Genomic DNA, 14,300 nt, shown 5'->3' with positions numbered 1-14,300 from the left:
TAAATTCAACCATCTCTAATTTATCTGTTTTAAGAAATATTGAGCTGTAATGTTATGATTGAAGCTGTAGAATGATTAAGAAAAAAAATAAATAAAAAAATAAACATGCCGTTGATCCCAACTAAGATAACTGCTAATGCTAATTTCCCAAAGGGCTATAATTTTAGCCATTTTTAAACTGGTGAAAATTAGCATAAATAGTAGTAGGCAAGAAACAATCTTTTACTTTTTTTAAAATTCAAAATCCAAGATGGCTGCCAAAGCTAATTTCAAATGATTCAACTCAGCCATTTTCAAAAATACTGAGCTGAAATTTGTTGTGGTGGTATCCAGGAACAATCCTCATGATATACCCCAGCTAGCAAAGAAAATGTTTATTGTATATCAATCTTTGAAATGCCACATGCAAACCCCACCCCACTTGTCAATCATTTGGGGCTGGCACCTGGGGTGGCCAGTGAAGTGCCAGGACTGGCACATGCCACCCTGGCCACGCCTCTGGCCCTGCCCCTGGGACTTAACAACTACAATTTGATCAGACTCTGGCTCCAACATGTAAGGCTGGATGGACAAGTCTTCCCTTGTTTTTTTTTTCTTTCGTTAATTTGTAAATAAAATGTTTCTGCACTGCTATATAGTCGTAAACCCCTCTAACAAACTGGAATCAACCAGTCTGGAAGCTGGAGGGGGGCAGTGTGAAGCGCCTCATTTGGATTCAAAAGTACAGCATAAAAATGCYTGACTGAGACGCACATCAGAAAATTGTGAAAATGAGGCTTGTAGAGTTAAAATACGTAATTCAGACCAAAGCATTGCAGTTCCAAAAGCATGATGTGTTGACGTTAATACAGCGGCTTAGTTGAGCAGGTTGAGTAAATACTTCCAACATCTCTCAAGCTATGTACAGACAATTTTATTACATGTAACAAAATACAGTTTACATTTATTTTTGTGAGAAAATACAAGAGCAGAGCTGGTGGGAAGTGTGGGAGAAGTTTAAAAAAATCACTGAGTGGGATTTCACAAAGAAAGGAATCCTGCTCTGAGCGTTCACCAAGACAATCTTGTTAAAAAGAGTACTTTGAGCAGAGTGTGTGTGTGTGTGTGTGTCCGTGCACTCTCGCAGATACACACACTCCACTTAGCTTGAGTCATTATCAGCTTACGTTTCATCCAGAACGCCATCCAAATGTCCAGATGGTCAGAAAAGCTGCTTCAATGCTTTCCCTCCCTGCTACACACTCCCTCCTTTAGAGGAAAGGGAAAAAAAGTAAAAGGTTATGGCAGCAATCAAGTGAAGCCAAAGAGAGGGATGTAGAATAAATGCCAGGCTGGTTTATAAGCAAAGAGAAGTAGAACTAAAATGCTGCTTTTTCCTCTCACATCTCTGCTTGAATTCAAATAAAAGGTTAAAAACAAAGGGCTGCGTCTTCATTATTACACGGAGTGAGGAGCATGAGCAGGACGAGTCCCAGCATTGAAACATTAGGCTTCCTGTTTGTCACAGTTTGAGATATGAAATGAATAGAAAGATGTGGCGGTGTGGGAGGAATGAAAATGGAGAAGTTTGTCTCCGATGTTCCCAGTCAGTAGCCATATTTGTCGTTGAGGTGGGTCCGACCGTCTCCAGTCTGACCTGAGAGAGGGGAGAAAAAAAAAAGGTCGTGAACAACTTCAGAGCTGCGTGTTTTCAACATCAGCCTAATTACAGCACCMTGCCGTTAAATCTGTCCCTGAGTAAAAGCTCAGTCTGGCTCCTGCTTCAGAGCTCATTTTATTCAAGCTTATCTTATCACTCTGGAGTGACTTTGAGCTGCGTTCCTTACTGAACAATAAAACTATTGCAATTTCAGCCTCAGAAATGGATCTTAAAAGCCTGTTTTGACGGCAAAGTATTTGTTTTCCCCTCATTGCTGAGCAAGTAACTGTGGGTGCTCYGGTTTCAAATATGGGTTTCTACAGAAGTTATAGCTGATTAATGAGCTTTAAGGTGATTTAAGGATGCYATCAGCTGACTGAGAGTAGGACAGTTGTTTACCTGCAGGCGGCAGCCACACTGAATAATCAGGGTCATCCTCAGGATACTGTCCTGACAGCTGCACAGGAGGCTGTGGAGACACCAGGAATAAGTTGTTTCACATGGTCTAACTGACACATGTTAAACCTGATGTGTGGGGTGGTTGGTTACCCTGCTGCAGCCCATCACCCTTTTCTTTTTCCGGGGACCAGGGTCTGCTGCTGGCTCTGTTTCACCCTCTGCCTTCGACTCTGGACAAGATGAACAAACATGTAAGGTAAATGTCAATAAATAATTATGTAAAAGTTTCTGTCTTTCTTTTTAACGTTAAAGGACATAAAACAATAATGTTTTTATAGCCTAAATGTTCAACGTAATCTCATTAGTACTACCTTTCTGCCAGGTCTGGTTTTGAGGGTGCAATATCTTACTCTAAAATTTGTTTGGCACTCTGCTCTAAAAGCAGACACATTTTAAAAAGACCCACCTGATTTTAGGGGGGCTGCTGAGGACTTCTTGCTGCTGCTGCTGAGAGGAACTAGCTGCTCTGCTTCGTCACTCTTCTTCAGCTTGTGGATTTGATCTGACATTAAGCAGAGAAAATAATCAGTGACAATGAAAACAATCTAAAAACAAGACTTCAAAAACGATTAGTTTGATGACAAGCATAAAATTATGTCAGGACAAAGACTGACGCCGTTAAAAAGTTTAAGATTCAACAAAAAAAAATCCTTTCTTGCAAAAATGCAGTGTGAATGCTTAATGCCAGAAGATTTCTGCTGAACAGCAAAAAAAGTTAAAAAGGAACTAATATTAGCACAATCAGAAAAAGCATGTTTGCTGAGTTAAGCAGTAAGAAGCTGAAATTGTCAGAAAAAGGTGAATTTAGCTGAAAAAAGCTCAAATTGGCTAAAATGTAGCAACACAAAAAACAAAACGTTCAGAAAACAGCTAAAAGCTTAAAATAGCAGAAAAAAATGAAAGAATCATTAAAAAAGTAGAAATTAGCAAAAGAATAATAGTCAAAATGATAGCTAAAAAGGCAGAACAAAGCTAAAATCTGCAAAATAGAAAACTGAAGGAAGCAGAAATGAGTACAAATTAGATAAAAAAGCAGAACCAGAACAAAAGGTGAAATGTACGGTAAAGATTTATGAACATTTTAAAAGTGTTGAAAATTCATTTTTAATGGCAAAAACATGTCAGAAAAAGCTAAATTTCTCAAAAAGTATGATTTCCTGAAGTACCAAAAGTCAAAGCCGGAATATCTTGAAGGAGCTGAACATTGTGGTATCAGTTTTTTAAACAGCATAAAAATTGCGTAAAACTTATCTCAATAGTGTGAAAGCTTTCTAAGCATTCACACAAAGTATTTGACTGAAAACAATCACCATCTTAAATGTCCTGAAAGATGAAAAAATAAAAAGTGCATTTAATTTGTAAAAATGTATCCTCTACAGTTTAAATCTGAGTCCACAAGAAAACAAAAAAAATGGTTGTTTCACTGCATGATGTTTGTAAAACTAAAACTTGATGATTTTAAGGAGAAGACAGACAGGAAGACTGCCATCTAGTGGTAGCATAAAGCAACATCCTGCTTTTTCTTTCAGAGGGAAAGTTATTTTTTACCTTTGACCTCCAGAGACTCGTCTTTCAAAGTAGTTTTCTCTTCAGATGTGGAAGCATTCAAATCTTCTGTGCCAGGTATAGATAAAGTGACGTCATGTTCATCACCATCATCTTTATTTATCTCTGCCGCCGCCTCCTCTTCCTCCTCCTCCTCCCCACCAGGCGGAAGCTCTTTCATGTTGAAAAGCTCCGCAGGCAGGTTGGGCCGCTTAGGAGGCAACTTCTGCAGAGGAGAGGAGAGGGTGAGCAGCAGGTAACTCAGATAAAAAAAAAAGATATTTCAGGTTTCTGGGTCACCCACTCCGATGGTCCCAGTTTTCAGTTTGAATTTGCTTCCTCCTTTCATGGCTCCAAACAGCGGTAAAGTCTTTTTGGGCTTCTCTGGCTCTGAACTTCCACTACCACAGCAACACAGACCAATAAGCTTTAAAATGATGCCTGTGGCTTTAGGTTAAAAACAGAAAATAAAAGTAAAACTTTCAGGGGAAAACGAGCGTCACCTGGGAAGAAGTGAAGGCATCTGTGCCGGCCGCGTCAGCTCCACCAGCTTACGAAGCTTTTCAGCTTCTTTACGCAAGTCGGCCACGTGCAGGTGGAGCTTCCGGCGCTCCACGGCATCCATCGCTGCCTCGCTTTTCACCGCTGTCATGAAGGCGTCCAGAGAGTCTTCGGCGGAGGAGGCCGAACTTCCTGTAAGGAGCCAAAGTTGAACAGACGCTGAGACTTTTAAAGCACAGAGGCGTCGGTTTGCAGGTGATGATAACGCACCTTGATTCTCGGAGCTGAGCTTTTTCTGGGTGTCTGCCAGCTCTTTCTCTACTGCTGACAGTTTGGCCACCTGTGGACCACACAATAACAGGTTTGAAGTTTTAAACAGTGAAATCAATGAAATTCGGTGAATCAAAATTATTAAGGATGTCAAAACAAAAACCTCTTTTTTAACACTCAAATGTTTTAATTGGTTAATTGTTTGATTTTATGGAGGACCGAAACTGACAATTAAAAATAAAAACAGAAATATTTAAATGACCAATAAATAAATACACTTAAAATGCACCAATTAAATTTAAAAAAAGGTGAGTCGATGCCCTGTTAGGTCACCATTTTTGCTCCTCCATGTTGTCACAGATGCTAACAGTGGACGAGAGTTAGCCTAGGGTTATTCAAGTCTATGGGTGCAGATATACTGTGTATGCTTGTGCTTGTTTAGCTTAAAGTTGAAAGTTTAGTTTAAAACAAAGACACAGGCAAGTGTTTTCCTTCTTGCTTTTGTTTTTAAAATAAAAAGACTTGGACTTGTAATTTAAGAGACACAAAAGCATGTACAAGTAAAAGGAAAAATTTAAAAAAATATTTTTAAAAATAGCAAAATGTCAATTATGTTCTAAAAAATATAATTTATTGGAACTAAGCTGGAAAGATAAACATGAAGGTAAATTAAATTATAAAACATGAGGTAAAGTTCTCCATTTTTAATTTAACTGGTGCATTTTTTATTTATTGGTCCATTTATATTTTTTGCTTTTATTTCTAATTATGTTAGTTTTGGTTCTCCATATGATTTAAGTAAAATACTTTGTAATTAGGAAAGATAGATATGTCTGTTCTAACCCATGCTAGTAGCTGTTTATCTTAACTGTATTCACAGCTAGACAGAAGACACAAGTTAATTAGATTTATACATTTTGTTTACAGCTTGACTCCAGTTTAAAAGTGATGTGAAAGTGAAGTGGTGTTTTTCTGCTCTTCTCACTCCTCATCCGTTAATTTGTCCCGAAAGTGTTCAATTGTTGCACATATTTACCAAAGAATCAAAGGTTTCAGGTCGCTCGTCGATCTTTCCTGCCTTCTTCATTCGTTCCTGCCTCTTCCTCTCCACGGTGCCCGTCCGATCCAGGAAGGTGTCGTCGTCGCTGTCGTAGTAGTCCTCTTCCTCCCAGTTCTTCTTCTTCCGCTTCCGGGACACTGGAAATAACACGGCTCACTGCGGCCTGAACAAGTTCCAGTCTCGTGACACGCCTTCTCCGGTCTGAAAGCTCACCTGCTTCCTGTCGCAGCAGCCCTCTGGCCTCCAGCATCCGGCAGGCCTCCAGGCAGCACTGAATGGCTGCTTCTTTCTTCTTTCCCGTGTGCGTCACCTCAGCAATCAGCTGACGACCTTTTGCATCGTCCACGGGCAACCTGATAAACACACAGACGTGAGCTCTAAACGTGCTTCTCATCAAAAAAAATTATAAAGCAAAATCTTCACATTGCTCACTTTATTCTGCAGAGCCAAGAGCCATGGTTTTTGTCTTCATACTCAAACTCCAGTTCCTCTCCTAACGTGCACACGGCAATGTTAAAGTCAGAAGCAAAATGAAAAGCAGAGAAAACTGTTTTCATCTACAGAGCCTCACCTTCTCTGTCATAAAATCCCTGCAACACTTTCTTCGGGTCTTTAAGGTACGCTGCTTCCTGGTCTTCTTGGAACTCTGTTGAAAATGGGTTTTCTTCGTTCTCATCTTCCTCTGGAGCTGCCTCCTCATCTGCAGATAAAAAGAAAAGATAAGGAGAGAACAAATATGTCCTTTAAATAGAAAGCTTACATAGACTAACACTAACAAGTCACACATCACACAAAAATCTGCTCACCCATTCCCCACGAGCAGCCAGAGTCGTCATCTTTCCTTTGGCTCTTTGTGCTCCCCTCTTTCTCCTCGTCCTCCTCTCCATCAGACAGGTCTCCCATCATCCTCTTCTCCAGCTCTGCTCTCTGTTTGCGAGCTTGCTCCCTCAGTTCTGTCACTGTCAGTTCAGACTCCTCTTCCTCATCAAACTTCGGACCCTGTAAAAAGAAAATGGGAAACTCCTTTAGTTTGTACAGATTTTTAATTGAAGGTTAGTTAATTTTCTCTGCTAGATGATCCTCTTTAAACCTTAAATTAAATGGTTTTGTATAAGATTTTTATGCTAAACAAAACTTTTAAACAAACATCCAAAACTTTTTAGGTCCCTTTTTGTTTCCCAGTTTTTGTAGATAGTGTAAATTTAACAGATTAAAGCTTGTGTTTCAGGTAAAAAATAAAATAAATAAATAATTGACCAGTACCTGAAGGACAAACAGCCTCGTGCTCCCACCAAACTTCAACACATGACCCACATGCAGTCTGATGAAGGTCTTTGGGGGGATTTTGTTCTTGTTTACCACTGTGCCGTGTGTGCTGCCAAGGTCATGGATATAAAAGCCCTTCTCCTCTCCGACACAGCCCTCCTGCCCGGCCTGTCCGCGGTACTGGATCACCGCATGGTACCTGGAGATGGACGGGTGCTCCAGGGAGACATTGCACACAGGCAAACGTCCAACCACAATGTAGCTTATGTTAGTGAGGGGCACAGTGTCCACTACTGTACCGTTTTTGAGGATTTCAAGACTGTAAGGGGTGTCTGGCGGAGGGCCCCCCCAGGGAGGCTCTGTGTACGGGATCGGGGGGAACTTTCCAGCTTTGACAGAAGGCACCTTCGGTTTGACTTCTCCTCCTCTGTCTTTTTCCACATTTTGGTCCTGCCTTTGACATTTGTCGACGGGTTTATCATCCTGAACAGTCTCACCAGTTCTGTCCGCGGCACCATTTTTGTTATTTTCGCTCCTGCTTGGCTCGGCTGAGGCTGATGGGGCGATGCGTTTGTTGGACGGAGCTGCGAAAAAGGCCGGTTTCTTAAAAGTATCCTCGGTCTCTGGCTCCGTTTTTTCGGACACTTCTGTCTCTTTGCTTTTGTCTCCATTTTCAGGGACCGAACTCTCCTCGGTTTCCATTCCCGAGCGGATTTCTTCTTCCATACTTCCCACGTCTGTAGGAGGGGAGGCGGCCATGTTTGTTTGGTGTAACTGTGAAATCAGCCCGCAACACAGACGGTTTATTCAAAACCATCCACTCCCTACCAATAAAAAATAGTAGTTATTTTGATCTAACGTTAATTTTATAAAATATTTATCAATAAAATGTTTAATTATATTTCGCTTTGAAATGAAAAAATTAAAGCGGAACTATATATCTTCAACACTGCAACCGGGGCTTTTTGCAGCAAGGACAAAAACGGTCTGTCTTCGTTCAACTTCCGACAAAGCTAGAAAGCTTTCTGGCTTTCAAGATTATCCGACGTTTAATCAATCTCCAGGTAAATTTGGCGTTTTATTTTACATGCTTAAAATCTTCTTGCGGAATACATATGCTAAAAGCTTAATTAGTCAGTTTTGACTAGCTCCTTCGTGACTTTTCTAGATATTTTTTCGTGTACGTGCACCTACTGTTGTGTAGACTAGTTAGATTATAGAGGTTTAATATCTGTAGCTATAACGCAATCAGTTTCAGCTTCCAATTTAAGCTCAAACTGATACATTAGGTTAAACCAACAATTCGGCGTGTCTAGCAGTACATTATGTATCCTTTAAGCCAGGGGTCACCTACCTTTTTGTTTTTTTTTTTTAGACTGAGAGCTTTTAGGAGCACCGGGTAATACGAAGGGCTACTTGTCTTGTTTGATACAATAATACATTTGCACAAGGATAATAATTTACTATGTCATATATGATAAATCATTATGAATAAATGATTAGAACTCTATGCATCGGCAGATGGATCTTTGTTCAGAGTTCTCAGTTTGGATCTCTTTTTTGGACCTCTTCTTTATGACTGGGAGTATGGATAGTCCCTGATGGACTGCAGACATATCCAGGTATTCCTGTTATGGACTAGATACCTGCCCAGGTCATCTCTAATGGGACACCCTGGCAGGGGATAAGTGTCCTAACCTTAACATAAAAAAACACACAATGCTAATCAATTGAATAACATGTATTTTAAGTTAAAAAACAAAACAAAGCAAGTCCTTTAGACAATAATGTTTGTGCAATAATGCCATTTTCCACACTGAAGCAGATTTTAAGTTGGACAGTGTTTGGTGGATTGTTATATGATGCTTTTAATCGTTATATATTGCATATTAGAAGTCTGGAATAAACAGTTTTCCTTGCGAGTGGAAAGTGCACGTTAAATTTCCTTTTCTTCGTTACACAAACAAAACTTATAAGCAGAGTTAATTAGAAAAAATACAAATAAAAAATGTTGTGAATGTTAATTTCTCAGTGACACTTCCTCTTTCCTTCTCACTTTTGACTCCGTTTAGGTCTGAATCTAGTTGTTCAGTCATGATGCGTTACTGGGGTGAGATCCCTGGACCTTCAGGGGCTCCCCCCAGCCGCAGCTCCTTCGACTTGCTTCAGCGGGAGTTTCGCTCCGTGGAGGTGCAGGACCCTCCTTTACACCAGCCCTCGGCCCAGCGTCCACGGCCCACCACGATGCTGGACATCCCCTCAGAACCCTGCAGCCTCACCATTCACACAGTGCAGCTATGCCAGCATGCCCGCCGCCTCCGTGCTCTTCTGGCAGCAGCACAATCTCAGGGCCAGAGCTCCACATCCTCAGAGGGCGGCAGCCAGCTAGGGGAGGCTGATGCCAACTTGCCCCTTCGTCCTCCAACCCCTCCCGCTATGCCAGATGATCTGCTGCCTGTAGACAGCAAAGCCCCCCGCCAGCCCTTTCAGCTTCGCCATAGTGACCCTGAGAGCGACTTCTATAAGTAAGTTTTAAATTGTATCTTCTTTCCGTATTTAAATTCTACACATACAGCATAAAAGTCTTGAGTCATTTTACATTTCTGTATGTTCACACCTAATGAGTCAAACTTTTTCTAAAGTGGTCTTAAGTTTTCTTAAGGCCCTGTAAAATAATTATTTGAAAGTCGTCTGTCATTTGTCTTACTAACTTTCAGTCAGATCATTAAATTTAGCATTTCAAAATCACATGAAAAACAGGTCTAATAAAATACTAAAAARTGAGGAGTGGCTCAAGGCTGAATATCCCATTTATCTTCCTAACATTTGTACTGGTTTCCACTCCCCTCAGAGGTAAGGGTGAACCGGTCACAGAGCTGAGTTGGCCCTCCTGCAGGCAGCTCCTTTATCAGTCGGTGGCCACGGTGCTGGCCCACGCTGGCTTTGAGTCTGCCCAGGAGAGCGTGCTGGAGACCCTGACCGACCTGGTCCATGAGCATTACCTCCGAATCACCCACCTGCTGCGAGTAGCTGTGGACCGCGAAGCTCGACTGGGAGCCAGTCCTTTCCCAGATGTGGTAGAGCAAGTGTTCCATGAGCTGGGCATTGGCAGCGTGCTGGCCCTGCAGCGCTTCTGGCAAGTGAGGATCAAGGACTATCACACCTACATGCTGCAGGTGAGATTCAGATTTCTACTCTGGTGGTTATTTTTTATATATCTGCTTGTGTTTGTTACTTTTCCTACTTATTTGAATTGTTAACTGAGTAGTCTTTTAAAAGTTTCATATTTTAAAACAAGTACTCTCTCATACTCTTTTTAATGTTTCCGTACAGTAGAAGAACATAACAGAGATATTTTCTCCAAAAAGGTTACTAAGGAGCTGTCAGAGGAATACGAGCGGCTGGTAAATCCAGAGAAAGCACTAGAAGACTCCAAGCCCCCCAGGATTAAAGAAGAGCCCATGAGTGACATCTCCTTCCCTGTTAGCGAGGAGCCAGAGGCCGACCTGGCTCCTGGGGATCAGGCCTTACCTATGGGGGTGCTAGGGGCTCATGCTGAAAGGCTGACGTCAGGTCTGGATGGTGACCATTCTCCACATGCCACAGGTGAGACCAGTGCTCTCTACYTTTTGGGAAACTCTGCTGTTAAATAATAAACATTCAATTAATTGTTCTAAGTAGGCCAGGGGTCTGCGACCTTTACGATCAAAAGAGCCATTTCTGCTCCTTGTTTCACCAGTAAAATGTCTCCGGAGCCACAAAACAAGCTAGAACTGTGATTACCAACTGGTGGTCCGTGGGCCTTTTCAAGGCCCATTCAGGAACCTTTACGGTCGGTAGAGGTGACATTATAAAACTAAAAAATATATTATATTAGTTAATATTATACACATCATGACAAATAAAAAGACCATATTCATGTAAACAAGAAAAATACTGTATGTAGTTTATACCGAATTTCATAAAAACTAGTACAACTGAATTACTCAGGCATAATTTTTTTATTCGTATTATTATGTAGTTTCCAATTTATTTAATGGTACATTTTGATGGATTTGAGAGAAAGATCATAGATAGAAGTTGGATTATTTAAGTAAACAACAGGCTAGCATGAGCTAACATGCTTTATTTTTTTGTATTAGTAGTATAGATCATATATTTGCATACAAATTTATTTCTGTTGTGGGTATAAAAACAAACAAAAACAAAAAACAATTTATTCTGTTATTTTTGGTCACATTTTCAAAGAGCCACTGCAGAGGGACCAAAGAGCCACATGTGGCCCCAGAGCCGCAGGTTGCAGACCCCTGAATTAGGCAAATAAAAAAGTCAGGCTTTTTATTACTTTGTGAGTGTGGGTACATGTGTGAACATTTTTTCAGTTTCACAATAAACAGTTCTGCACAAGCATCACTAGTTCTGTTCAACATTAAAAAAAACACAACATTGTTAGATGTTTTTAAATTTTGTTGAAGATAAAGGCTTCAGTAGTTGGCACAGCTCGTTTATTTTTAATAACACGTTTACTGGTTTTAATGCCTTGCATGATACAACAACCTGTGGACAAAAGCAAACCGGACTCAGTAAAAATAATCAATCTGCAAGAGCGCTGACCACTCTTTCACACTCCCGCTGTGTGTAGCAAACATACACGGTCTGGGTAAATTAGCCTTTTATCAGAAAACCATGAAATATTTTGTTTCATGAGCTGAAAGTGAATACTGTTGCTAATTCTAATATCTGGTACAATCCAACAATTCATATTCTGTGCTTAAACCTGTTGGCAGTAATACTGACTGCAGTTTGCTACCTATATGTGGCTTACTCAATATACAAATACCTAAAGAGATCCACGATTAGTCGTAACATTAGACGATTTGATAAACATTTATTTTAACTGTAAAATAAAGACTGTAAAAATACTGTAGGATGTTTAGTTTTGTAAATTTTTTAAAATATATTTTAACACGGACGGAGCCATTTTATTTACACTCAAAGCATTCTGGGTAAATGATGAGTTGATAGGTCCTCAGTGTGAGCGAGCTATATCCACCCTGAAGGTTAATCTTGGACAACATCTGATGATCGGCTCTTTTAAATAAAACCAGAGAGCGTTGACAGAGAGGAGAAGGTAGAAATGACAGCCTGTAACTGAAAATATAGATGGAGGACAACAGAGCTGCTTTATGGAAGAAGAACCTCAGCTTAGCCTGTTAGCTTTAGCCCCGAGGCTATCACCATATATATGTATTAGCTCAGCGCTACACATTCTCCTCTCATCACTGAGGTCCTCCATCCACATGACAGAGAGGGGAACACAAAAATGACTCAGCTGCAACTGAAAATATGGATGGAGGACCTCAGTTAGCTTGTTTGTCGCACTAGCACCGAGGTAATACATATAAGGCAATATAGCTAGCTCACTAGCAGCCTCGCACCGATGACCTATCCACGTCATTATTTACCCAGAATGCTTTGCGTGTAAACAAAATGGCCCCATCTGTGTAATATATTTTTAAACTTTTAGTTTAAAAATTTACCAAACTAAACAGCCTACAGTATTTTTACAGTTTTTTATTTTACAGTTAAAATATATGTTTATCAAATAAAGTCTAATGTTACAACTAATCATGGAGCCCTGGCTTTCTGTGGTCTCAAATTTGGCAAATTGGCACGYACTTTCTTCCAAAACTGGTTAAAAAAGGTTTATTCTAATAGTTTATTCCACTCCTTTCATAAGGTGGAGGTGGGGCCAACAACTCCCCTCTGTGGCCCCAGGTGAAAATGGAACCGCAAGACGGTGACGAAGGTCAAGGTGCGAGCCACCATCACCATCACCACCACCACCAAGGGGCCCTGAGCGGAGACGTGTTCGAAGAGGGAGGACCCATGTCCACCATGAGCGAATCAGGAGGTGCCATGGCACCGTCACCGGGAGGGCTGGCGTCMGACGGCAGCTTCGCCTCACATTCACCAGATTCACTTATGGGAACCTCCCCCGTCTTCAACCAGAGACCCAAGAAACGAATGAAAAGGATGTGAAGATTTGCGTGTGGGGTTGTGAAAAATCTCCGAAAGACTGACTCTTGGTTGTTTTCCCATGTTTTTATTCCATCAGTGAGAAAAGAACTGAACTAAAAGACAATCAGTTCATTCAGTGAAGACTGAYCTGATGGCAAACTGCGGTATTAAGGATTCAGGTTTTCTATTTTCTCTGAAGTTGGAAACTGGTGTTTACAACCAAATAAATAAACATCTTGTGAAGTATACATGAAGTTTTATGGTTGGCTGGATAAACAGGTGAGGAGGTCATTTTAATAGATCTAAACATATCAGATGGAGAGTAAGCTCAGTCTGTTTCAGTTACAAGGTTTTATATTTTGGAACAATAAAAATGTTTAGTTACTAAGTGTGACCTTTCTAGGATGTRTACCTAAATGCTCAAGACCAAAAAACTGGAAAATTCAGGTTTTATAGAAGGACTTGCGCTCTTAGAGTTAAAATGTTTTGCTAAATACTTGAGAATGTATTTTTTGTGTTTCTAATCTTTTAATGCTTTAATCTGAGTTTAAGAGCTGATGATATTTAATTATGCCTTCACATACAGTTTAAAATAAAAGTAAAGCAATGGTATTTTCTTAAGGATCACCTAATGAACCTAATTTTTCTACCAATTGGGCCGACGTAGTAAAAACATGTCCTGCTCTCATCTTCAAATTCCATTCATCAATATAAAACTTTGGTTCATCAAAAACGTACCTCATTCCTTCCTCGCGCCGCCGCAAATTACGAGACATTTTCAACTTCTTGTTTTCCCAATGCAGCACTCTTCACAAGTGTCTCAACACAGTAAGAAGATTCACACTCCTGCCAACCTGAAGCCGCTTCACCACATTAGCATCTGTTTCAGTAATGAGGCAAAGCTGTGGATGCAACACCAGAAGCAATTATGGCTTGGTTGTTTGCACCACGAAGGCAACATCAATCCAGCCTTAATGGCAAATTAATTATGCCATGCATAACTCTGCATCCTGAATGAGCAGGCCCGTTTTGAGTGCGAGTGATTTGCTTTTGTGTGGACCTCTTTCATTTTCACAATTGGACAGGTAATTGTCTGTTCCTCTGGAAAATGCTGATGGGGGTCATATATATTGATATTCAGTTAGCTGTATTGATTTATGTTTTCTGCAGTGCTGTGTGAGCCAGATGATGATTCAGGGCAACTGAAAAATAAAGTTGGACTTCTGTGCTACTGGAGTTGAGCAGCATTGTCAACATTTTGAGGTGCTGTAAATGAATAATTAGAATGAGATAAACAAGCAATTAAAAAATTAGACTGGGTTTGTAATACTTTTCTTTAGCTAATTTGAACTGTTTGCTGATTATTTTCAAACAAAAAGTGACAAAAACAGTAAAACTTTCCATAATGATGCCTTTATAGCAATGGTACACCACATTTATGTATCTGCAAATGCAACAAAATTCCATGCAAATCTTCAAACACTATATTTCATGCTGTCTTTAATAGAGTTTTAGGTTTAACCACATCATTAAGTRATG

General features: G+C 40.3%; 2 protein-coding genes across 3 annotated transcripts; one reads left to right on the top strand and one right to left on the bottom strand.

The window, feature by feature from the left end:
- Positions 1–892: 892 nt before the first annotated feature.
- Positions 893–7,525, bottom strand: slc4a1ap (solute carrier family 4 member 1 adaptor protein). The gene is made up of 14 exons (XM_014009971.1): positions 6,738–7,525; positions 6,281–6,473; positions 6,046–6,174; positions 5,907–5,967; positions 5,688–5,827; positions 5,451–5,611; positions 4,415–4,484; positions 4,147–4,336; positions 3,948–4,044; positions 3,647–3,869; positions 2,505–2,600; positions 2,189–2,268; positions 2,039–2,108; positions 893–1,636 (listed from the first exon to the last, which is right to left on the bottom strand). Exons 1-14 carry the CDS (start codon positions 7,497–7,499, stop codon positions 1,587–1,589), a joined length of 2,322 nt encoding a protein of 773 aa, XP_013865425.1. The 5' UTR covers positions 7,500–7,525; the 3' UTR covers positions 893–1,586.
- Positions 7,526–7,740: 215 nt separating this feature from the next.
- Positions 7,741–14,074, top strand: supt7l (SPT7 like, STAGA complex subunit gamma). Of its 2 annotated transcripts, none has more exons than XM_014009991.1 (5): positions 7,741–7,804; positions 8,813–9,265; positions 9,592–9,916; positions 10,109–10,346; positions 12,481–14,074. In XM_014009991.1, exons 2-5 carry the CDS (start codon positions 8,835–8,837, stop codon positions 12,780–12,782), a joined length of 1,296 nt encoding a protein of 431 aa, XP_013865445.1. In that variant the 5' UTR covers positions 7,741–7,804; positions 8,813–8,834; the 3' UTR covers positions 12,783–14,074. The 2 variants fall into 2 exon arrangements, with proteins under 2 accessions (XP_013865445.1, XP_013865438.1); XM_014009984.1 differs by lacking the exon at positions 7,741–7,804 and adding an exon at positions 8,279–8,362.
- The last annotated feature ends 226 nt before the right edge of the window (positions 14,075–14,300 follow it).

Source organism: Austrofundulus limnaeus, unplaced genomic scaffold, assembly GCF_001266775.1.
Source record: "Austrofundulus limnaeus strain Quisiro unplaced genomic scaffold, Austrofundulus_limnaeus-1.0 Scaffold2, whole genome shotgun sequence".
NCBI lineage: Eukaryota > Metazoa > Chordata > Actinopteri > Cyprinodontiformes > Rivulidae > Austrofundulus > Austrofundulus limnaeus.
The sequence above is the reverse complement of the archived record's forward strand: the minus strand, read 5'-3'. Positions and strand labels throughout refer to the sequence as shown.

What these genes read in the sequence shown, in the direction of transcription:
- slc4a1ap (XM_014009971.1), bottom strand. Translation starts at nt 7,499, where the DNA reads ATGGCCGCCTCCCCTCCTACAGACGTGGGAAGTATGGAAGAAGAAATC. An exon ending in CGAGGCTGTTTGTCCTTCAG is followed by an intron (nt 6,474 to 6,737) that starts GTACTGGTCAAT and finishes TTCTTTTTACAG; the next exon opens with GGTCCGAAGTTTGATGAGGA. An exon ending in AGTGTGGCTGCCGCCTGCAG is followed by an intron (nt 1,637 to 2,038) that starts GTAAACAACTGT and finishes CCCCTCTCTCAG; the next exon opens with GTCAGACTGGAGACGGTCGG.